Raw genomic sequence first — 25,587 nt, forward strand, 5'->3', positions numbered from 1 at the left:
ACCAGAGGTATGACTTAAACACTAAATAACAATACAGACTTGGAAAGGTCACCCTTTTTTTTAGATCAACCTTCTAATAAAATGATAGCATTTTAGGGACAATCTCTTAATGGGAGCACCCAGGGTTTGGTGCAAATCAGATGTGGGGCAGACCCCTAGCTTCAAAATAGATTAACTTGAAAATCCCGGAATAATAACTTATTTTCTGAACTTGATCTATTGAACTGCTTCTTCAGATATTGAGTATAGATAATAATTGCCATGCTGTCTGTTTCTCATAATGACATGATGAAAGTAAAAATCCTATGCTGGTCCTTAGCTCACAATAGATGCTTAATAAATTCTTGCTCTCGTTCCCTTCAAACCACAATAGTCTATAACTTTATGATTTTATGATTCTGGTATATTACTGGAAATACTTCAGAATTATGAAAACAAAGCCACCAGAATTATCGAAATAAAGCCATAAGTTAAACATGATTATTATTAATTTCATAAAAACCTTAGAAATGTCTAAAGAAACCTGGAGTCTCTGTTGAGATTTATTTAAGGCCATTTTCTAGATGCTTTTGTCTAGGGAATATTCCCATTCTCACCTAATCCAGTGCTATAAAATCATGTTGAGCAACGGAGTGGACAAAATAATGAGGAACTTGGAGACTCTGTGCATGTCTCCCTAGTGAGATGTAAGCCTCTTTTAGTACTTAATAAAATAAAGGTAATGTCAACTCTGAATCTATATAAAATAAAGCTTGTGTTACCTGGTTTTGCTTCTTTTTTAATTTGGGGCTCTGAGGGAGAGAAAAGGCAGAAAATTTAAAACCTGAAAACATAAACTAGAATACAAATTAATTTTTAGAAATAACTTTTTTGGTTATCATAATTGGGAGGCTGAGGCAGGAGAATTGCTTGAACCCAGGAGGCAGAGGTTTCAGTGAGCTGAGATCATGCCACTGCACTCCAGCTTAGGTGATAGAGTGAGACTCCGTCTCAAAAAAAAAAAAAAATTAACTAAAATTCATTCCAGTTTTACGCTGGTTTGCCAATGATGGACTATTAAACACAAAAGAGAAATATGCTTTGCACTTGTCTGTCAAGTTGTTGGTATAGCTAATTCTTTTAAATCTAAATTTTCTACTTTTTTCTAAGATGATTGTTGCAGGAAATGGTTCCAAAGTCAACATAAGACAAATTATTTTAACAACAAGAGCTGGAAGAGACTCTTTGAAATAGATCTAATTGGGTAATTATGTGAGTTAGCAATTTAGACATCTAGTGTTATGGCTCAAATGTGTTCTCCTAAACAATCTGTTGAGTCCTGACCCCCAGTACCTCAGCATGTAACCTTATTTGGATAGACTTGCTACCTATGTAATTAGTTAAGATAAGATGAGGTCATGCTAGAGAAGGGTAGGTTCTTAATCCAATATGACTATTGTCCTTATAAGAAGAGGAGAAGAGACACAAAGAGAGAGACACAAAGAGAGAAGATGACCATGCGATAATAGAGGCAGAGATTGAAGTCATATATCTTCACACCAAGAAACACTGAGGATTGTTAGAAAACACCAGAAGCTAGGAGAAGCAAAGAAATATTCTCCTCTACGGTTTAAAAGGAAGTGTTGCTTTGTCAACACCTTGATTTTTGACTTCTAACCTCCAAAATTGTGAAAGAGAAAAATTTCTATAGTTTTAAGCCACACAATTTGTGATATTTTATTGTAGCCATCCGAGGAAACTAGTCAATTTTTGTTTAGGAACATAGGTGCTGCTGAAACAAATACCTATACATGTAAAAGTGGTTTTGAAATTGGGTAATGGGTAGAGGTTCGAAGAATTTTGAGACACTTAATATAGAAAGCCCAGGTTGTTTTTAAGAGACTACTGGCAGAAATATTGACATTAAAGGTTATTCTGATGAGGGCTCAGAAAGAATTCAAGAGAGCTATAGAAAAAGCTCTTGTCATTTTAAATGGTGCCTTTCTGACTTAGTCCATTTTGTGCTGCTATAATAGAATATCACAGACTGGGTAATTTACATGGAACAGAAATGTATTTCTTATACTTCTAGAGACTGTGAAGTTCGGGATTAAGGTATTAGCAGGTTTGGTCTCTGGTTCGAAGATGGTACCTTGCTACTATGTCCTCCAGAGAGAAGGAATGCTGTGTCCTTACAGGGCAAAGGCAAAAGAAGACAGCAGGCTAGTTGAACAACGCATGAAACCTCTTTTATACAGGCCTTGTTCCCATTCACAAAGGAGGAGCTCTCATGGCCTAATCACCTCTTCAAGCCTCCAGCTCTCAATACTATTTATTCTATTTATTACACAGGTAACACTTAAATTTTGAGAAAACACATTCAAATCATATAGATGTATATTATTATAAGTAGAAGTAGAATGTCGCTAGATAAATGAATTTTAAAGATGAGGTCTCAAGAAAACGAGGAATATATTATTGGCCACTGAAGGAAAGGTAATATTTGTTATACAGTAGCAGAAAACTTGGATAAATTGTGTTCTTCTGTTAGGTGGAAGGTGGAGATCATAAGTGAATACTTAAAAATTTAGCTAAGAACATTTTCAAGCAAAGTATGGACGGTGCAGGTTGATTTTTCCTTGTTGTTTATAATAAAATGTGAAAAGATACACATAAATTGAAGAAGAAAGTGTTAATCAAGTAAGAACTGGCACTTACTGATTTGAAAAATTCTCAGCCTATCTAGACAGTGTGCCACGGAGATAGGGCCAAGGATGGCTGGACAAACTTTTGCTAAAGAGATTAGATGTATGACTCATGGAGCCACTTCAGCAGAAGACAGAAATAGAGATGTGGTTATCCAGGAAAGATCTGTGGAGGACCCTCTTATCTAATAGTTTAGACGCCCCATGAATTAATTGTGATACTAGTCAGGTTTTTGAGAATTTTAAAGAAGCAAAAACAATGCCAGCCTGGACAAAAAGGGACAGAGGCATGATAAAATGAAGGGATAATGACTGTAAGAGAAGAGCCATGAATTCAAACGCTTGGATTGATGGGACCTCCTGTGGCAGACAAGGCAGGGCTCTCGGCTTGCTGACCTAAGAGGGCAGGGCCACTGTTCCACCAGGTTCAGAGTACAGAGCACTGAGCCAGAGAGAATATTCTCAGGCTTTGAAATATGCTAGGTTTTGGATTTGCTTTAGGAATCAGGACCTCTTTTTATTTTATTGTAATTTCTTCCCTTTAAAATAGGAATGTCCATCCTATACCTGTCTCATCATTTTATTTTGGGAGTAAATAATTTGTTTCATGTTTTCACAGGTTCACAGAGAAGAGGAATTTTGCTGAAGGAAGAATCATACTCCAAGTTTCATATATAACTGATTTAGATGCTTTAGATAATGAGATTTGGAACTACTGATTGATATTTAGAAGAAATTTTGGACTTAGAACCATGCTAGAATGGTTACGACTTTTAGAAATGTTGGGATGGGGTGAACATATTTTGCACCTATGGAAGACATAAATTTTGGGCCAGCCAGAGAATGGACTGTTATGGATTTAATTGCATCTTTCCAAAAGGTATGCTTACAACCTAACCTCCAGTACCTTAAAATATGACCTTGTTTGTAAATAGGGTTATTGCAGATGTAATTAGTTAAGATGTTGTCATAGGGCAGTAGGGTGGATACTTAATCCAATATGGCTGGTGTGCTTATTAGAGGAGAAGGGTTTGCAGAGATAGAGACACAATGGGAGAAGGTTTCCAAGTGATGATGGAGGCAGAGATTAAAAGTGATGCTTCTACAAGCCAAGGAACATGAAGGATTGCTGGAAAACACCAGAAGATGCAAGAAAGAATTCTCTACAGATTTCATGGATAGCAGGTCCCTTGTGATACCTTCATTTTGGACTGCTACCCTCCAGAACTATGAGAGAATAAATTTCTGTTGTTTCAAGCCACCCAGTTTGTGGAATTTTACTACAGTAGCCCTAGAACAATAATACAATTATGAAACATTAAACAAAATTTTAACTGTGTTCAGAACCAGACAGTTGAGTGTTCTTTTGAAAAAGTTTCTACTGCCTACTGTAGCCTTCAGAAATGTGCATCTGACTGAAAAGCCTCAAAAGAGAGAAGGATGAGAATAGATGTTTTGCTGATTGAATGTCTGTGTCCTACAATTAGCAGAGAAAATTTTGGTTTTGTGGGAGTCAGTTCAATTAGTCAGTTACTTCTTCTGAACCATGTAAATTTCTCAGAGATTTCACCTACGCAAATAGAGTTTTTTCTAGAAGTGGGTAACATAGAGAAATATATATTTTATTAGTTTTTTTAAGTTGGTCAAGGATAAAATTTGATATAATATTTGTACTAGGACATGACATTTGCAAAGAGATATTGTGCTATTTATTATAAACATAGAAAGCATATATGTCTATAAATAAAATATACATACCTGGCTTCTCTTCTTTTTTTCCTTGTAGTTCTAAAAATATAGATGAACATTAGTAAAAATGATTATAGAAAGATATTCATTTCCTGTATTCATGTATATTTATTTTTATATAATTATTTTGTATGTTATTCATTGGTTTCAATCTCATATTAACTTTGAAAAGTTAATGTCATATTAATTGTCTTCTTATGATTGTGGCAAACTAGTACGTAACAACAAATTCCTCACTATTGATCCCAATAAGAAATATTTCGAGGGCCAGGCATGTTGACTCATGCCTATAATCTTAGTACTTTGGGAGGCCAGCCAGGTTTGTTGGTGGGTGCCTGTAATCCCAGCTACTGGGGAAGCTGAGGCACAAGAATCACTTGAGCCTGGGGGGCAGAGGTTGCTGTAAGCGGAGATCGCACCATTGCCACTGCCTGGGCAACAGAGTGAGACTCTGTCTCAAAAAAAAAAAAAGAAAATTTTTTTTGGGAAAATAATGGAAATGTGAGCTGAGATTTTTAAGGACAAGGTGAGGAAAGATACTTCCAGTGAATAAAGGACGAAGGAAAATTTTGGCATAGCATTTTCTCAGAAATACACGGAAGAGAATGAGTACATTGTCTGTACAAAACAAGCCTTTGACTATAAGCAAAATATTGAACATGAAATCAAGATAAATAACAGCATGCATTTAAGATCTATTTTATGTATGTGTCTACATATGTATGTATTTGTTTTTTAGCATGCATATAACATACGTGGAGGTTTAGGCTTGACTTCTTTGCCTAGAAAAAATTATTAAAAATTATTAAAGGCTGAGTCATATGATTCTTATTAAATTGACTTTATTGAATATGATATAATATTATATATTTGAAAATAAAAATCAAACAATATAGACTCCACTTATCCTTTTTTGTCAAAATTCTATAGAATGTGTAACTTATGGCTAAGTTCTTCAGTGCAAGATTGACAAACTTTTTCTGTAACAGTTAGATAGTATATATTTTCAGGTTTTAGGCCATATGATCTCTCACAATTCTTTATTTGTGTGGATATAGAAGTAGCTATAGATAATAATGTAAATAAATATGAGTGACTGTGTTCCAATAAAGCTTTATAAAAATTAGTGGACAGTCTGTGGGCCATTTTGTCAGCCTCTGCTCTATTCATAGTCAGTTTTAATTTTCTCTCTTTTTTGTATCAACAAATATTTGAATAGTCAACACTTTTCTCTGATTCTGTTTTCTTGCAAATGCCTTCTAGTACCTGTCCATCACTGTTCAACTCAACTTTTTAAGGAATATCATCTTTACTTGTTTTTTCTACTTCTCACTCCCAATTCATCATTAATTCACTATAATCTAGTTTCTAGCTCCACCATTCTATGTATTAGTCTTTCTGGTCACCAATTTTCTGTTACTTTCCAAGACTAATGAACACATTTGACCACATTGATCACTTTCCCTTTCTTTTTAAATTCTTGTTCACTTGACTTTTGGGAAAGGTAAACATAATACGTATGCTCTACTGTAATGGGATAAATATTAATACTGCCTTCTTTTAATTTCAAACCTATCCTAGTGACTTTTTCTTTTAGCAAAGATAACATAACGGGGTCTAATTAGTCCTCATACTGGAAACTAAGGAAAACAGACAAAATATATAAAACAATGGTTTTAAAGATATTGAACATCAGACAACAAAGAACAGTGATACTTTAGTGATGGGAAACAAATCAGATGTACCCTATGATTGCTTCTGTTTAGTGCTTGGAGAAAGTTACAAGGCCTTAGTGCAGCAATGAGTTGCCTAGCAACTCAGCCTAGGCAAATTGCTGAACTTATAAGATGGAGCTGGGAGTCTGGAAAGGCCAAGACAGTTAGTGATCACAGGTCAGTGTAAGGTAGAGTATTAGAACACAAAATACATGTGACAGTTACTGCATAGTTTATTTGACTTGGGTTGCAAATTTACCTCTCATCTTTCTGATATTCAGGCGAAAACAAAAAGCACAAATGTTAAACAATTTACGATGTTCTTAAGATATAAATACTTACTTTGTTTAAGAGAAGCAGAGTAATCACTGGCAATGATAACTGAGATAAATTTGTTTCCTGGGTTCTTAGAACAAAAGGCTGTATAATGTAAATAACAGCCTCAGCAATATTTTTACCTTAATATGTAATGGATTTATAGAACTCCACCTATTGTTCTCAACATGCACCAGAGATGCTATACAAAACACAGTTCAGTAAGAGGAAAGTCACTTTGAGCCCAATAAATGTGATTTAGGGACATAACTATGTGATCTGGCTAAATGTAAGGATAAAATCAAGGTTACAGAGATTCTCTCCAGTGGTATTGGAAAGGACAAATAGTCATATTTCTTTCTGAGCATCTAACACATGTATTGACACAAGCCTCTAAGAAACATGAATGGAAACACCAAAAAACCCTAAAACACACATACAATTGTGTGAAAATATATATGTTCAGTTGTGCTCTTAAAGCCCAACTAGATTAAGATAACGTTGACTTAATAGTTCTGCTATTTATAAAACCAAGTTGTGATAAATACAGGACAACTGCCTATTCCCACAAAGCTGTCTAATTATAAAATTTGGGTTTCAAGTTAGTTGTCCACATGCCATGTCCTATATCAGCCTCATCAGCATGCATATAACATCTTTCTAGCTATTCTGCTTTTTCTTTATACTATCTGTTAGAAGCTGACTTCTGTCTCCCAAAATATATGTGGCAGTCCAGATGCCCAGTACCTTATGAATGTGACCTTTTGTGGAAATAAGAGTATGCATAGTTATAATTAAGCTAAGATGAGATCATTAGGCTGGGCCCTAATCCAACATGACTAGTGTTCTGATCAAAAGAGGAAAAGAGATACAGAGATGGACAAACATAAAGGGAATGTAATATGAAGACACATAGAGAGAACACCGTGTGACAACAGAGGCAGATACTGGAGGATGGGAGTGATGCATCTACAGGCTCAGTTCCAGAATTTATATATGTATCAACAGTCAGAGGTCTACAATGAACCTAGGTCTATATAGTTTAGCTTGTTAATAATTCTAGCTCTGCAGTCATTATTGAATAATATCAATAAAGGTTTTTACATAATCTGTTTTATACAAAATTTCTTCCTAAGATGATTGTTTAGCAGTGATCAACGGTGAAGTAATTTTATAATCTTTCTGATCCACGTGTCTGTAAATAGATTTAACATATTTTAACAGATATTTTTCAAATTACTATATTAATTCATTCATAAAGAAATTTTCTGTCTTATATTTACATTAAACTTTATAACTACTTCTACAATGTAAGAGAAATGCATCAAAAACCAATCAAGAGTGCCCTAAAGCCTACATATTATGTGGTTTAGAATTTTCATTGTAAAAGTAGAAAAAAGTAAACTTTCCAAATATATAATTTGGTTAATTATATCACAGAAACTGCTTTATTATTAGATCAAATAAGGAAATTAGTCTTGTTCCTCAACAGAGATTTATTATATTTTAATTTTGTCAAGACAATGTAGGTCATTATCATAAAATTTGACTTTTGTAAAATTTATAAGTGTAATATTATTTGGGGCATACAATACACATACAGGTCTTCACTGGAAAAATTTTTACTCAAGTAATCTTATAAAGACTCATTAAATAAGTCCATTAAAGTTTAATACAAGATAATAATTTGATATAAGAACAGTAGGACCTTATATATTTTATAATGTAAAATGAAAGTATTTCAAAACTTAAAAGATCCTGGAAATCATCTAGAATCACTTTTTTGATAAGCCATAAAACAAGTCTTTAAAAATTTCAGAAAACTGAAATAACAAGTACTCTTTCAGATCACAGTGGAATAAAATTGGAATCCATTTACAAAAGGAACCTTCAAAACCATGAAAATACATGGAAATTAAATAACATGCTTCTGAATGATCATTGGGTTAACAATGAAATCAAGATGGACATTTAAAAATTCTTTGAACTCAATGATAATAGTGAAACGAGCTATTACAAACTCTGTGAAACAGCAAAGGCGGTGCTAAGAGGAAAGCTCATAGCCTTAAATGCCTACATCAGAGAGTCTGGAAGAGCACAAATAGACAATCTAAGTTCACACTTCAAGGAACTATAGAAACAAGAACAAACCAAACCCAAACCCAAATCCAGCAGAAGAAAAGAAATAACCAACATCAGAACAGAACTAAACGAAATTGAAACAAACAAAAAACATATAAAAGATAAATGAAACAAAAAGACGGTTCTTTGAAAAGATAAATAAGATTAACCAAGGAAAGAAGAGAGAAGATCCAAATAAGCTCAATTAGATACAAAATGGGAGATATTACAACTGACACCACAAAAATATGAAAGATTATTCAAGACTACTATGAACACCTTTAAACACATAAGCTAGAAAACCTAGATGAGATGAATAAATTCCTGGAAATATGCAACCCTCCTAGCTTAAATCAGGAAGAATTAGAAACCTCCAACAGATCAGTAACAAACAGCAGCAAGATTGAAATGGTAATAAAAAAATTACCAATGAAAAAAAAATTACAGGACCAGAAAGATTCACAGCAGAATTCTATCAGGCATTTAAAGGAGAATTGGTACTGATTCTGTTGACACTATTCCACAAGATAGAGATAGAGGAAAGCCACCCTAAATCATTGTATGAAGCCAGCATCACACCAATACAAACAAGAAAGGGACATAACAAAAAAGAATACTACAGATCAATATTCCTGATGAACATAGATGCAAAAAATCCTTACCAAAATACTAGCTAACCAAATCCAAGAGCATATCAAAAAGATAATCCACCATGATCACGTGTGTTTCATAACAGGGATGCAGGGATGGTTTAACATATGCAAGTCAATAAATACGATATACCATATAAACTGAATTAAAAACAAAAATCACATGATCACCTGAATAGACACAGAAAAAGCATTTGACAAAATGCAGCATCACTTTCTGATTAAAACCCTCAGCAAAATTGGCATCCAAGGGAAATTCCTAAATGTAATAAAAGCCATCTACCACAAACCCACAGCCAACATAACACTGAATGGGAAAAAGTTGAAAGCATTCCCTCTGAGAATTAGAATAGGACAAGGATGCCCACTCTCACCACTTCTTTTCGACATAGTACTGGAAATTCTAGCCAGATCAATCAAACAAGATAAAGAAATAAAGGACATTCAAATTGGTAAAGAGGAAGTCAAACTGTTGCTGTTTGCCGATGATAAAATTGTCCACCCAGAAAACCCTAAAGACTTCTCCCAAAAGCCCCTAGAACTGATAAATGAATTCAGCAACGTTTGAGGAAACAAAATTAATGTACACAAATCAGTAGCTCTGCTATATACCAACAGTGATCAAGCTGAGAATGAAATCAAGAACATAACCTCTTTTACAACAGCTGCAAAAAAGTTAATATACTTAGAAATACACCTAACCAAAGAAGTGAAAGACCTCTACAAGGAAAACTACAAAACACTGCTGAAAGCAATCATAGATGACACAAACAAATGGAAATACATGCTCATGGATGGATAGAATGAGTATTGTGAAAATGACCAGGGTCGAATCAACATATGAAAATGACGACACTGCCAAAAGCAATCCACAAATTCAATTCAGTTCCCATCAAAATACCATCGTTAGTTTTCACAGAACTAGAAAAAAATCCTAAAATTCATATGGAACCCTAACAGAGCCACATAGCCAAAGCAAGACTAAGCAAAAAAAAAAAATAAATCTGGAGGCATCACATTACATGATTTCAAGCTATATTATAAGGCCATAGTCACAAAAACAGTGTTGTACTGGTATAAAAATAGGCACAAAGACCAATGGAAAAGAATAGAGAACCCCCAAACTAAAGCCATACACTTACAGTTTGCTTTTGACAAAGCAAAGAAAAACATAAAGTGGGGAAAGGACACCCTATTCAACAAATGGTGCTGGGATAATTGGCAAGCCACGTGTAGGAGAATGAAACTGGATCCTCATTTCTTACCTTCTACAGAAATCAACTCAAGATGCATCAATGACTTAAATCTAAGACCTGAAACTAGAAGATAATATCAGAAAAACTCTTCTAGACATTGGCTTAGGAAAATAATTCATGACCAAGAATCCAAAAGCAAATGCAACAAAAACTAAGATAAATCGGTGGGACTTAATTAAACTGAAGAAATTCTGCAGAGCAAAAGGAACAGTCAGCAGAGTAAGCAGACAACCCACAGAGTGGGAGAAAATCTTCACAATCTGTACATCTGACAAAGAAATAATATTCAGAATCTATGACGAACTCTAACAAATTAGCAAGAAAAATAAATCCCATCAAAAAGTGGGCTAAGGATATGAACAAATAACTCTCAAAAGAAGATATATAAATGACCATCGAAAATGTGAAAACATGCTCAATATCACTAACAATCAGGAAAATGCAAATCAAAACCACAATGTGATACCCCCTTACTTCTGCAAGAATATTAAAAAATAATAGATGTTGTCATGGCTGCAGTGAAAAGGGAGTACTTCTACACTGCTGGTGGGAATGTAAGCTTTATAACCACTTTGGAAAACAGTGTGGAGATTTTTTAAAGAACTAAAAGTAGGACTACCATTTGATCCTTTGATTGCACCACTGGGTATCTGTCCAGAGGAAAAGAAATCATTATACTTAAAGGATAATTCCACAGAAATGTTTATAGCAGCGCAATTCACAATTGCAAAAGCATGGAATCACCCCAAATGCCCATCAGTCAATGAGTTGATGAAGAAATTGTGGTATAGGCTGGGCATAGTGGAATACTACTCAGACATAAAAAGGAACGAATTAATGACATTCACAGCAACCTGGATGGAACTGGAGACCATTATTCTAAATGAAGTAACTCAGGATTGGAAAGCCAAACATTGTATGTTCTCACTCATAAGTGAGAGCTAAGCTATGAGGATGCAATGGCATAAGAATGATACAATGCATTTTGGGGACCCAGTTGAAAGTGTGGGAGTGGGGTGAGGGATAAAAGACTACAAACTGCATTCAATGTATACTGCTCGGGTGATAAGTGCACCCAAATCTCACAAATCACAACTGAAGAACTTATTCATGTAACCAAATACCACCTGTTCCCCAAAGACCTATGAAAAAGTAAAATAAAATACGTAGGAATTAAAAAAAACCCACAAGCATCAGGTTTCACAAACTCTTCAGCATGTGAGGCAGTGTTGTGTGTCTGTGTTTCTCACTGAGAAGTCCTTGTCAGTCTAAGTTCTAGTGCAATGGTCCTCAAAGTGTACTTTCCAGCAGCAGCAGCACCTGGAGAGTTGCTAGAAATATAGCTCCTCGGACTCCATTCCAGACCTACCAAATCAGAAACTCTGGAGGTGGGGCCCAGCGATTTGTCATTTAATATCCTCAAATGATTCTGATGACCACTTAGATGTACAAATTATTCCCCTGAAGGGATAAAATCATCATTCACCCCATATAGTGCATACAAGGATAATTTATTAGGATTTGTTAATCAACGGGTAAGAAGCACAGAAAGAAGAGTGCAAAGAGGTCCTAATAATGAAATCTCACCATTAAAATATAAACATCTTTTAATTCTTTTACATGTCCAGTTTCACGAATTTATATATTCAGTTAAGAAGATACTGGACCCATTTCAAATCTGAAGACATTTTGCAGTTAAGCACATATCATATTAATGAATACAGTGTGTGTATATGTCTGTCTACCCATGGTCTAAGTTTGTGTCCTCCCTAAGGTCTATATTTAGGTGGCAATAGCAAGCCCAAAAGTAGATTACTGGGGGAGAATTCTGTAAGGCAGTGGTTCTCAAACAACAGTATCACCTAAGAACTTATCAGAAATGTAAATTTAATCTTCCAGGTGTACCTGATGCATGTTGAAGTTTGAGAACCACTGTTTGATAACCGTAGTTGCTTTTGTTTTAAACAGCATTCATGTAACATAAAGGTATGGCTGTTTGTCACAATTCTGAGTCCCATCTAATTGTATATATTATGTTTCAGCAAATAAGGCTTAATTAGAGTCAAAGAGAAAGCTTTCAGTCTACTAAGACATCAGTAGATAAACCTAAAAGCAGAGCATGCTTGTGTTGATCACGGTGTGTCAACTTTTCAATCTCAATGACAGTAATATTCAAATTAGGCATTTGTGATTGAGGTCTATAAAAGATACGGTATGAAATCAAATTTATGTAAGAAAAAATATTTTAACAAATAAAATCAAATAGTAGCCGTGATGTTCTCATGGAGGTAGTAATGGGCTCTATATGATAGAATATGTTTCAAATAGTAAGTAGCAGTATAAAAGTATACACATAGACCCATATATGTTTATTGTAATGATAGGGATTTTAGCCTTTTTTATTATAGTTATTATATTTTCTGTATTTTCCAAATTTCTTTAATTGCATTAAAAGCAAATAAAATGTCAATGGCGTGTTTCCCATTTTTACCCCTATTATGCATAGATTAATTTTAAAAATAAAAATATAAAGGCCATATTTAATGAATTAGCAAAGAGTTAAAAGGGAAAAATCAAGTCAAAACTATCCTAAAATATCATACACATGAATAATAACAGTCATAGCAGTTTAAAATTATGGCTATAAAAATAGCTTATCTGCACTATATTAAATAAATTTTGAAAGTAACATTTAATCAAAGTAATAAAATTTTGAACCATTACAATCAGAAGTTACTTATTGTGTAGTACACTGGGACAAGGAAGAGATAAGAGTTCTTAAGTCTTGGATTCTGGTTCTCATTTGGACAATCATTTGCTATGAAACCTTGTCATGACCATTTAACCTGCTTAGTTCTTCTATTTCCAAAAAAAAAAAAAAAAAAAAAGAAATGAAGAAAGTTGAATTAGATGATATCAAAAATCTCATCTAGATCTAAACTGATATATTTATGTTAAATTTTAATTTAAATATTCAATGCAATTTCTATCAAAGTTTCAATATAAGTTTCTACAAAATAGAAAAAAGAATCCTAAATTTTTATAGAACCAGAAAAGTTTCCAAATAGCCAAAGCAATCTTGAGATAAAAGAACAAAGCTAGTGACATTACTCTCCCTGCTTTCAAAATATACTGTTAAGCTATTGTAATTAATACAGCATGGTACTGGCATAAAACAGACACATCAAGAAATGAAACAAGATAGAAAGACCAAAAATAAGCCCATGTATTTAGTTAATTGATTTTTCACAAAGGTTCCAAAAACACACAATAGGAAAAGAATCATCTCTTTAATAAATGGTGTCAGGAAAACTGGATATTCACATGCAGACAATGAAACTGGGCTCTTATTTCACAGTGTATACATAAAATCAACTCAAAATTACAGAAGACTTAAGATAAGACGTGAAATTATAAAGCTACTGAAATAAAATACAAAGGAAGAACTCCACTGGTCAAAGGAGTTGTTTCTCGGATAGGACTCCAAAAGTACAGGGAGCAAAATGAAAAATAGACTAACGGTATTACATGAAACTAAAAAGCTTCTGCACAGCAAATGGAACAATAAAAATGAAGAGACAACCTATGGAATGGTAGGTAACATTGACAAATCATACTTCTGATAAAGGACTAAAAGCAAAGAGATTTGAGGAACTCGAACATCTCAATAACAGAAAACAACCTTATTTTAAAATGGGCAAAGCATGTGAACAGACATTTCTCAAAATGAATGGCCAACAGATATGTGAAAAGATGCTTGACATTTCTAATCATGTGGGAAATGTAAATTAAAGTACAATAAGATAACACCTCACACCTGTTTGAATGAGTATTATCAAAAAGATGAATGATAAGTGTTGATGAGAATGAGGAGAAAAGGAATCCCTTGTACACGTTGGTGAAAACATAAATTAGTACAGGCACTTTGGAAAATAGCATGAAGGCTCCTCAAAAAACTAGAATTACCATATTCAGCAATTTTCAGCTAGTTTTCAGCAATTTCACTTCTGTTACATCCGAAGGAATTGAAATCAGGATGTTGGAGAGATATTTGAACTCCCATGTTCATTTCAGCATTATTCACAGTAGGCAAGATACTAAGTGTCCATCAACAAATATATGTATTTAAAAATGTGGTGTGTGCATGTGTGTGTGTGTGTGTGTGTGTGTGTATAGTGTGTATATATAAAATATATGTTATATATTATATATAATATATATACACAGACATACACAAAATAGGATACTATACAGCCTTTAAAAAAAACAAGAAAATTCTGTCATTTGCAACATCAGTGGAAATGAAGAACATTCTGTTAAGTGAAATAAGCCAGGCACAGAAAGACAAATACTGCACGATTATATGTGGAATCTAAATAAGTCAATCTCATAGAAACAGATAATACGAAGGTGGTTATCAGAGGGTAGAGACGAGAGGGAGAGATGGGAAAAGAGGTGATGTTGATAGAAAGGTACAAAGTTTCAGTTAAACTGGAGGTATAACTTTTAGTAATCTATTGCACTCATGGTGATCACAGCCAATGACAATGAGGTGGGAGGCAGAACTCAACTCTGGAGGTGGTGCTCAGATTGAGGCCTAGCTAAAACAGGGCCTCAGTGAAAGCAACGTTCAATCAGACACTTCCACTAGCAGACCATGTCAATTTACCATTGCCATGACAACAGGAGTTACTGTCCCTTACCATGATAACGTCCCAGTGATTACTACCCCTTTCATAGAAATGTCTGCATAATCTGCCCCTTAATCTTTATGCAATTGAAAGTGGGTATAAATATGACTGCAAAACTGCCCTGAGCTGCTACTCTCTGCCTATGGGATAGCCCCTTTTCCCTCAGAGTTACCCATCTTGAGTAAAGGTAGTGAAGTCAGTGTCTACAATGCCCAGACAAGAGCTATCAACTTGGGGGCCCCAGAGCCAGAATCAATGTGCCTGCTACGAGCAAGGGGTCCATTGACAATAAGAATGTTTTGACTATCCCTGGTGAGAGAAAAAAGGAAAAAAAGTTCTCCATCAACCCTAGAGCAAACTCTCTCACTGTCCCCAGTAAGCTGCAAGCTGTCTTGCTCAGGTAAGTTTACTGGGAGTCTTGGACCCTAGACCCAGTGGAGAGTTTCTCACAGTGGCAGATAAGCAGCTGCCTGAACATTTTTCTTTAGTGTCTCCACTACTGGGTGAGCTCTCTGGTGGCTTAGGGACTCCAGGATATTCCCTTGAGTAATGCAGTTCACTCCTTCCCTTCTTTATTTGATGCTATGGAATCCCCTTCCCTGTCTCTTTCTATTTTCTGTACCTATTGAGGCAAACAAAATTTAGTCAGGCAGATGGGTCCCAATTTTGTAAATAATTTGAATCCGGTTGTCTTGTATAGGTCATTTTATCTAGTGTGTTTCTTTAACTCTATCTACAGGCACTGTGATATTTGTTGTGTCTAGCATGCTTTGAAATTGGCTTATAAATAAAAGAGCACTCATGAATTAAATAAGACTAGTCAAAGCTTATTAGTTTGAAGAGAATATTATGCCTTCTAAAATGTAATATTAGAATTTTTATCAAAGTAAATCCCTGATGTTCATAGGCTTTAAAATGGTTAAAATGGCTTTAAATGGTGATGAGTTTTGTATAGTATCTTGTTTCTTAGAAATGGTCTAGATAAAATTGTTAAAAGTGGAAGAATGGAATCGATGCTTAAATAATGAGCTTATTGTGTGGTTTAAAGTCTTAAAATGATACAATAATCCTCATCTATAGAAAGTCAATGTCTTCTTGGCAGTTCAGGATTTCTTCCTTTCTAGGTTTATATAAAATGTGCCAAAGAAATATATCCTTTATTTGGAAAAAATTTTTGTCTAATTTGGAAGTTATTAAAAGGGAGGTTCAAAATATGAGGGAACCAGTGAGTAAAAAAGAGAGATGTAAAGAATGTTATGGATAGAAAATGTCCTTTCTGGTTTGGTGCAGAGGATCACAACTGCAATCTCAGCACTTTGGTAGGCTGAGGTAGGCAGATCACTTAAGGTCAGGAGTCGGAGACCAGCCTGGCCAACATGGTGAAACTCTGTTTCTACTAAAAATACAAAAATTAGCCAGACATGGTGGTACACATCTGTAATTCCAGCTACATGGGGGGCTGAGGCAGGATAATCATTTGAACCCAAGAGGCAGAGGTTTCACTGAGCCAAGACTGCATAACTACACTCCTGTCTGGGTGGTGCAGTGAGACTCTATAAAAAAAAATGTATTTTCTTTTGCAAGAAAGTATATAATAAAAGAGTAATTTTATATGAAGAGGGATCTTGTATAGTCAATTTTTGTCCTAGAGTAAAATGACTGGCTATTTAAGATAGAGGTAGTATAGGACAAGTCAGAAAGTTCAAGCATGTTGTAGATAGTATGTGCAATTTTTGGTAAGATTCATAAAGGGGAATTTATAAAGGGAACTTTGTGTATAATTAAAAACTTGCTACGATTAAAGAAAATTATTTGTAAAAAACTTTCCAAAAACAGCCTATGTATTAAATCCAAATTTTCTAAAGGTATTACTTTGCTAAATTACCAGAAATTTTTATTTTCAATTCTGCAATGTATTTCTTTTGAAAGCTATGCAGATTCATGTAACTCTCTCCTTCAGCTTTTTTGTGAGCTCCTCTTAATTTTTCTCCTCTGTTTATGATTGCTGTTGTGGTCTGACGGTAAAGTGTTTTGTCCTAGATATCTGTGGGAGCAGTGTTTTCTCCAAATATAGCTAATTCTATGCTGTTGGTTTTCCTCAATATATAATCTCATTTTGGCTTTTGGTTTTTAACTCTTAAGTTGCTTGGAAAGGTTTTGGGGGCTAGTAGGTACCTGCTCAGCTCCATTCCCTTTGGCCCATGGATCTTGATTTTTGTTTTGTATTATCCCTTTTTGTCATGGTCTGCTAGAGGCAGCATCAATGGCCAAATTTTATTTTGTCCTTTGCTGATGACAAGGTCATGTGCTGCCTGCCCTGGGTCCATCATGTATCTCAGTGGGACTCCTGTGACTGAGGTATTTGGAGTCAGGGGACTTGTAGCCAGTTGGATGTTCTGACCTGGATCAGAGTGGAAGTGGGTGGGCACTTATTGGCCCTTGAACCCCTTTTAAGCAGTGTGGGAGCCAGAGACTAGGAGCCAGGAAATGAGTTTATAAAAATGACTTGTCTATGGACAAGTTTAGCTGCTGTGGTCTTAGCTTATAGTAATTAGCTATACAAACTTTCATTCTCCCTTTTGGAATTGAGGTCAGGTTCAAAAGGCTCTCCACTATAAAAATGAAATATTACCTTTCTTCAGAAAGGAAAAATAGCTCCCCTGTTTAACCAGGAGATTTACTTTTGCTAAAGCTTGGAAAGAAGAATCCCCTGAAGATCAACTACAACCAAAATGGAAGGGCCCTTATCAGGTGTCATTGAGTACCCTCACTGCTGTTAAGCTTCAGGGAATACCTAGCTGAGTACATCTGTCCAGGATTAACCTATGTCTTATGAGTCACAGGTATAAAGTGGGGACACCAATACCTATATCTGTGAACTTTTGGGGGACCTCTGCTATTTGAAGAATCAACATCTCAGCCAGAAGTGGTAACATGATGCTGTGAGTGAGAATGAGAGCTTTAATTTTTCTCTTATTCCTGATTCGAATACTTTTTTTGTATCACTTTAACCAATCTCTTGGGAAGCATCTCTTTTGTCTTTGTTGGGTATAGAGGCCATGTTAAGGCCCAGCTGAATCACGATGTCACTGTTTATCCTGTTTGCTCTCCTAGTTACTATGATCCAGTATGGGTGGGAACATAACTCTGTAGTAAATATTTCAACAATTATTGCATCAGGAAATCATCTTCACAGTTACTGGATTTGTCATCAACATTCCCAGGATAGAGAGGTCTATCTTATGGCTTATCTGGAAAATCACTCACTACAAGTCTCACTTCCCACATCTCACCTGGTTTTTACCTCAGACCTAACTAACCACAGTGATGCTGAAATATTTAAATCCCTACTTGGTAAATAGAACTCTCCTCAATTAATGGATTGTACCTGAATCCTCCTGCCACCATTACTTGGACCTGAAATATTGTGTATCTATATATCCAGTGCACAAATGAGTCTATCATTTGCGCCCACTGTTGTGTTAATGACGCAACAGCAGAAGCTTCCTTGTGATTCTTTGATTCAACTACAGTTGGCAAGTTCCCAAGGCTGAAGTAAGGTAAATGGGATTCCACTTCTAAGTTAGCAGATCATATATGGTGCAAACTTCCAGATCACAACATACAAGGGAAAAATCACTGCCTAGTCTGGAAAGGTAGGAGTACCCCCCTTCTGAAAAATAAAGATTGTCCTGCTGCCCCCATTGGAACATGGAAAAAATATCTCTATAGACCCAACTTGGAAGCAAAGGATAAACATCATACCCTGTAGGGCTTCAGTTTGTGCCCCCTGCGGGCTCATTTTTGTTTCTGGTCATGAATGGGAAGAAGTCAAACACTGTCACCTTTAGGAACTCCCTAGGGAGTCACCTGTTGTCTTAGGAGTAGCTTTCCCTTGTACATCAAAAACTTGGAACAGAGGTGAATGTACATTGGCCACTGTTTTTCCCCCAGGGGTCACTGTCTATTATTTCATAAGACCCAAGAATACCAGAAGTAAGCCAGCAATAGGGTTGATTCTGGCAGGAATCAAGGCAGTGGTAGGACTAGCAGCACCCTGGGGAGGCTTTGTCTACCATAAGTCGATCCTAAGGAGCTTGACTCAAATCCTGGAAACCTTAGCCACCAACACAGGTCACGCATTAAAGGGAATTCAAGTGTCCTTAGACCCTTTGGCAAATTTGGTTTTTGATAATAGACTAGTGTTGGATTATTTACCAGCTGAACACGGTGGATTCTGCACAGTTAATAATAAAACCTGCTGCACATATGTTAACAACTGTGGACAAATTGAGATTAACATTCGAAAGGTCTATGAGAAAGCTATCTGGTTATACAGATATGACCAGGGCACTGACCCCAGTTATATCTGGCCAACTATCAGAAGTGCCTTCCCAAGTCTTACCTGGTTTTTACCTCTCCTAGGAACTTGGTTGCTATCTTGTTACTAATTTTGGCCCTTGCTTATTTAACCTCCTGGTAAAGTTTGTGTCTTCAACATCAGTGGGCCCCAACCTTTTTGACACCAGGGACTGGTTTCATGGAAGACAATTTTTCCACAGCCTGAGGTGGGGGGTGTGGATAGGGAGAATGGTTTCAGGATGAAACTATTCCGACCTCAGATCATCAGGCGTTAGATTCTCATAAGGAGCATGTAACCTAGATCCCTTGCATATGCAGTTCACAATAGGGTTTGCACTCCTATGAGATTTGATGCTGCTGTTAATATAACAGGAAGTGTAGAGCAGACAATAATGCTCACTGGCTTGCCCACCGCTCACATCCTTCCGTGCAGGCCTAATAGGCCACAGACTAGTAACAGTCAATGGCCTGGGGATTGGGAATCCCTGTTTTGGGGACCCCTGTTGTAGATTACCATGATTCCAAGTAAAAACAGTACTGGCACAAGACTTCCAACCAATCCCATCTACTGACCTGGAGAATGAAAGTGTCCTGCTTCGGGGCCCCTTACAGCAGGTATCTAGAGATTTTTACTCCTCCAGTGCTAGGCAGGACCTACTCCCATAAACTCAGCAAGAAGCAGTTACAGAAAATGAACCTCGCCCTTCTGCAGTCCATTTAAGATTAAGGAGGAGTATCTAATCTTTGAGGGTGCAGGAAATGAGGAAGGAGGCAGGACTTTGACTCCAGAGGCAGAGTTCAGACACTGGACCAGATTAAGGACTACCTAAAACAGGGCCAGGGCAAAAGCAGCTTTCAATCAGACATGCCCACTAGTGTGCCATGTAAATTAACCCTTGCCATGACAACACCCAGGAGTTACTGCCCCTTTCCATGTGACTCAACGATGACTACCCCTCCCCTAGAAATTCCTGCATAAACTGCTCCTTAATCTGCATGCAATTAAAAGTGGGTATAAATCTGACTACAAAACTGCCCTGAGATGCTACTCTCTGCCTATGTACTAGCCCTGCTCGGCAGGAGCAGTCACAAAGCTTAACACCCCCAGAGCTGTAAAGCTGCCTCTTCAGTAAGGCTATTTTTATGTACCTCTGACTTGCCCTTGAATTCTTTTGTGAGCAAAGTCAAGAACACTTGCAGGCTAAGTTTCACTTTGGGGCTCGCCTGCCCTGCATCTATAATATATTATATATTTTAAAATTGCCAAAGGAAAATATTTTTTATATTCTAATTACAAAACAATGAAAAATTGGTGAGGTGACAGATATCTCAATTAAGTCGATTGATTCTTTCTACAATGCATCCATAAATCAGAACATCATATTGTACCTCATATATATACATAATTATTATTTATCAATTAATGTGGCAGCTTACGCCTGTAATCCCAGCGCTTTGGAAGACCAAGGTAGGTGGATCACTCAAGACCAGGAGTTTGAGACCAACCTGGCCAACATAGTGAAACTCCATCAGTACTAAAAATACAAAAAATTAGCGAGGTTTAGTGACACATGCCTATAATCTCAGCTACTCTGGAGACTGAGACACTAGAATGGCTTGAATCAGGAGGTGGAGGTTGCAGTGAAACGAGATCGCGCTACTGCATTCCATCCCGGGTGATGGAGTAAGACTGTGTCTCAAACAGAAAAAAAAAAATGAATGAATGACAAATTAAAACTTTAAAAATGTTATTAATTTAAATCTCAAGACTAAATTGTTTAATCGGGAGATGCAGTTCAGATAAAAATCAACCTGAAATGGAGCACTATTTTCTCCTGGGTTTATTGCTCTTTAAGAAATCTATTTACTCGACTCCTGATAGATTTTCTGCTGTGGGAGCATGTTTAACTTTAAGGGCATATTAACAAATCTTGTTTTTAACCAGTGATTCTGATGCAGATATATCTATGCCTACCACTACTTAGAACAGAGCACAGGTTGACTCTGCTGCAGATTTCCATCTTAGCCAGAGAGAGCCATCTGACAGGCATTTTACCATTTAAATTGACTTGAAGATTAATATCTAAACTTTTAACCACATATATTCAGTATGAAAACCATTAGGGGGATGCAGGAAAATATCATAAGGACTTTAATGGGATGCTTCAATCAGTTTAGAAATTTTATCACATTTTATTAGAAGTCATTATTACTCAGAGACACGTTTTCTGAGATTCACGAAACTTTTAATTATCGAGATTAAAATGGAAATATAAACTTTAAATACATAAAATATAATATAAAACTATAATAGAAAACACCTTCTGATCTGTATATGAATTAGAGTAAACAAATATTCTTTTTTCTTCCTTACTTATAGAAGTATTCTCATATAAAGGCAGTCTCATTTATCAAATGTGCTGTAAAAAGTTACTTGAATAAAATAATATAGTTTTATGTATCTAATTTTGGAAAAATGTTTTTAGGGATTTCATGGATAATGATGTATGTTAATATTATTTACACAGTGCTGAACATCAGGGAAAGAAATGGTAAACGCTTTGAAAATTTCCCTTTAGTCTTCTAAAAGTCATTTGGTAAGCAAGAATTGTCTCTGACAATTAGAATAAATTTCTGGAAAAATTTTGCTTCACGTTAGGATAGACAGAAAAGTGGCCTGATAGATAAGAAGTAAAAATAATATTTATGGTGTTTTTTATTTTTAAAAGCAGCAATACTGGGCAAGATAAGATAGTGTTTGGAAAGTTCTTTAACCAAGGTCATCTGTAGCAAGGTCTGTGGTTGATACGACTTTTTCATCCTAGTTGGTATGCACTGACTATGCATTATGCTAAGTTTTCTAAACACCCATTATTTTTGAAGTTTTTTTTTGAGGCTGGACATAGAATAATTTCTATGAAATATTTTTACTTGTTATTCAAGCATCTTACTGTTGACCATTCTGTTCTCACTTTTCATCTCAGACAGTTATCTCATATTTTGCCTCAAATGACTAATGAGAAACCCTTTGGGTCCTGCCTCTTGATGTTCAAAGGTGACTAAAGTGATGTTAAAGAGACTGTTAAGCAGCAAATTTTTGTTCGCACCATGATCAAGCATGAAAGATTAGAGGAAGTTAATAGAGAACCAACAAAGAAGTAGATGTGATTAATCAGAAACACTACTTTGAAGTTTTTTTAAAAATGTGGATCTTAGTATAACACTGATATTATACAATGATTATTTAATTATCCAATAATTCATTCAGTAAACATTTAGTATGTGCTAAGTCCTTCAGTCTCCCAAGAATTTTTTTGCCAATCAGGCTTACCTATCAATTGAAACTGAATTCTTAGGGATGAGTTTAATTCTGAGCATAGCCACAGAAATAAGATTTGGTTGAAAGGTCATGCTAGGTATATTTCCTTCAAAGGCCATGCAAAGGGCATATCCATTCCAGACATCACAAATTTCCCTTGAAAATACGGAGAAGAATAGAATATCAAGGGGTAAACGAACCTTTTCCACTATTGAATCACATATCTAACCTTCTGAAACAAAGTGGATATACCTCAGTAAATTCAAACTTAAATCCAAAATTGAATTCATGATGTACTATTTCTTCATCCACACGTTTCCTATATTAGTAAATGATACCATACTTCCCCTACTCTTCCAACCAGAAGGTTAGAAGCCTTCTACGATTCCTCCCCATACTCACAAGTGTGAATAACTTCATCACAGACTTGAGAAATATTTTTATATATAAACATTACATTAATCCATGAAATTGAAAAAAAAACAAATTTGAGCTAAGAGCATTGTTTTAAACACTAGATAATATATTGAGCCTTACAGATAGTACATAAGCATGGTTAGTTAAAAAAAGGAAAAACAGGGGATTATTAGGTTCTAATAATTAATGAAACTAGTCATCTCTATTGTCCATAGAGTCCTGTTGATTCTATCTTGTAAAGATATCTTGAGTATGACCCCACTTGGTTATTTCTTCCTCCATTCCTGCCTTCATTATGGCCTCAAATATATCATTTTTCCTTTTCAAGTGTCCTTTCTCCTTTTTGCTACTTTTCACTAAACCATGCCCATTTACTAAGACTCAGCTCACTCTTCATCTTTCTCTGGAAGCCTTTCCTGACCTCCTTCCACCAAGGGTTAGAGATAATTTGTACTCTCAACATCTTATGTAAGTCACCATCCCTTTACATTGTAATTGCAATAATTTACAATCATTTACTCATTTGTGTCCCTCAAATAAGGTATGAAATTCACTAGGCAGGGGACTGCAGCTATCATCTTTGTATTCTTAGCACTTGTGCATTGTCATACATAATAAACTGTAATTGTCTTTAATAAACAAGTGACAACACCACATAAAATGGAAAATTTCTTTACTGAGAAACTTACACTCCAAATACACTTCTGCTAACAATTCATCAAAATGTTGCTAAAATATTAGGGAAGGAGTTGCAGAAAAAGAGAATTCCTCTGCAGCCCTTTACTGAAACATACAATTAAAGGAAATACTACCTTTTCTCTCTGCATAGGAGATTTTTCAAAATTATATCATGGTCATCTTGCTTTGGGATATGTGAAAATAAAACATGTATAAGTTTATATATGAGATTTCTCATTAATGTTGATTATAATTACTTCACCTAACAAATGGAGAAAATTATGCCATGTTTAGGTGTGACTATTGGATAGCTTTGGTCTGGAATAGAAAATGCATTGGAGATAATTTTCTATTGATTAGTACTCTCTGGCACAGCATGTTTTATTTGTTAAGATTTACTAAACTCTGTCACCCTAATCACCTCCCCATCATACCCTGATCCTTTAAGTGGGTCTTGGGAAAAAAAAAAAAATTAGACAATAAGAAATGGGCTCCTACTATGATATATGACCTGGGAGATCCTATTCTTGTTTGGAATGTCAGGACATTGGTTAGGGCATGGGAAGGGGGTGAACGGTTTGTGAGAAGGAGAGCACAGTAAAATGTCTGAATCTTGACGGGCATGGCTAAAGTAGTCAAGCATGGCCCTTAAAGGAACCATTATTTCTCTCAAGTTTGCTATTTGTCACTTCAATATCAGCACCTGGGCTTGAGAATGTTTTGTTCTGAGACGAAGGAAATGAGACTAGAAGAGATGGGTAGTTATTATGTCTTTACTTGTCCACTACACGCAAATAAATACTCCTATTTTTCTTTCTTAAGATGTTTTGGGTTATTAAGTGTCAAATTTGAGCAACAAGTAAAAGAAAAGGAAAGATGTCACACAGGTGCCCATAAGAAGCATCTGACACACTTTCCTCTGGAATATTATTTGATTAAATATCAGGCCTCTTTAAGCATCTCACCAATGTGAAGTACTTCATCACAGACTTGAGAAAATTTTCCATACATAAATTATATTATATTGATCCACTAAATGGGAAAATAGAAAAAGAATGAGCTAAGAGCTTTGTTTTAAAAACTAGATAATATAATTGAGCATTACAAATAGTATATAAGCATGGTTGGATGAGAGAATGTAAAAAGGAGATTGAGAATAGGTTAAAATAATTAATGAAACCAATATATTTTAGAATTGCAAAGAAGATATAAACTAAGCAATATGTTCACATGGAGACAAGTTATTTCTTTTAAATTTCTGAACGTTCTATCAGAGGAACTTACAAATTAGCCTAGAAACAGAATGCTTTCTAATAGAGTTGACTTCTTAATAGTCAAGTGTATAAAAAGCTTCCAAGTTTTTCTTTTAATTTTGAAGAACCACAGCATCTGTTTCCTATGTGGTAAGTTACAAGGACTTCTCCAATGAATGGCTTTTACCACTCTGAAAGATGCAGTTTAAATTTCATTACTACCACCTTCCTGAGTTAAAGTTTAGTTTGGGTTGAAATTGGGAAGGAAGATTCTCAGTAATTTATGTTTAAAAGAAAAGAAAAGAACATTATTCTTTAATTACCATAAAGTACATAAGCAAGAAAATCAGTCTGAAGAAAGCTTGAAAAATTCAAAT

The 25,587-nt window shown here is 35.4% G+C and overlaps 1 protein-coding gene across 1 annotated transcript in view; it reads right to left on the reverse strand.

Annotated features, from left to right (window-relative positions):
• The window catches only part of TRDN (triadin), a 410,542-nt gene that overhangs the window by 57,461 nt on the left and 327,494 nt on the right, over nucleotides 1-25,587 (reverse strand). The window contains exons 25-27 of the mRNA XM_026455003.2: nucleotides 5,189-5,215; nucleotides 4,443-4,472; nucleotides 762-791 (exon numbers count right to left, since the gene is read on the reverse strand). Of these exons, the coding sequence (XP_026310788.1) occupies nucleotides 762-791; nucleotides 4,443-4,472; nucleotides 5,189-5,215 (87 nt within the window). The remainder of the gene's footprint in view (nucleotides 1-761; nucleotides 792-4,442; nucleotides 4,473-5,188; nucleotides 5,216-25,587) is intronic.

This window comes from Piliocolobus tephrosceles, chromosome 5 (assembly GCF_002776525.5).
Source record: "Piliocolobus tephrosceles isolate RC106 chromosome 5, ASM277652v3, whole genome shotgun sequence".
Taxonomy (NCBI): Eukaryota; Metazoa; Chordata; class Mammalia; order Primates; family Cercopithecidae; genus Piliocolobus; species Piliocolobus tephrosceles.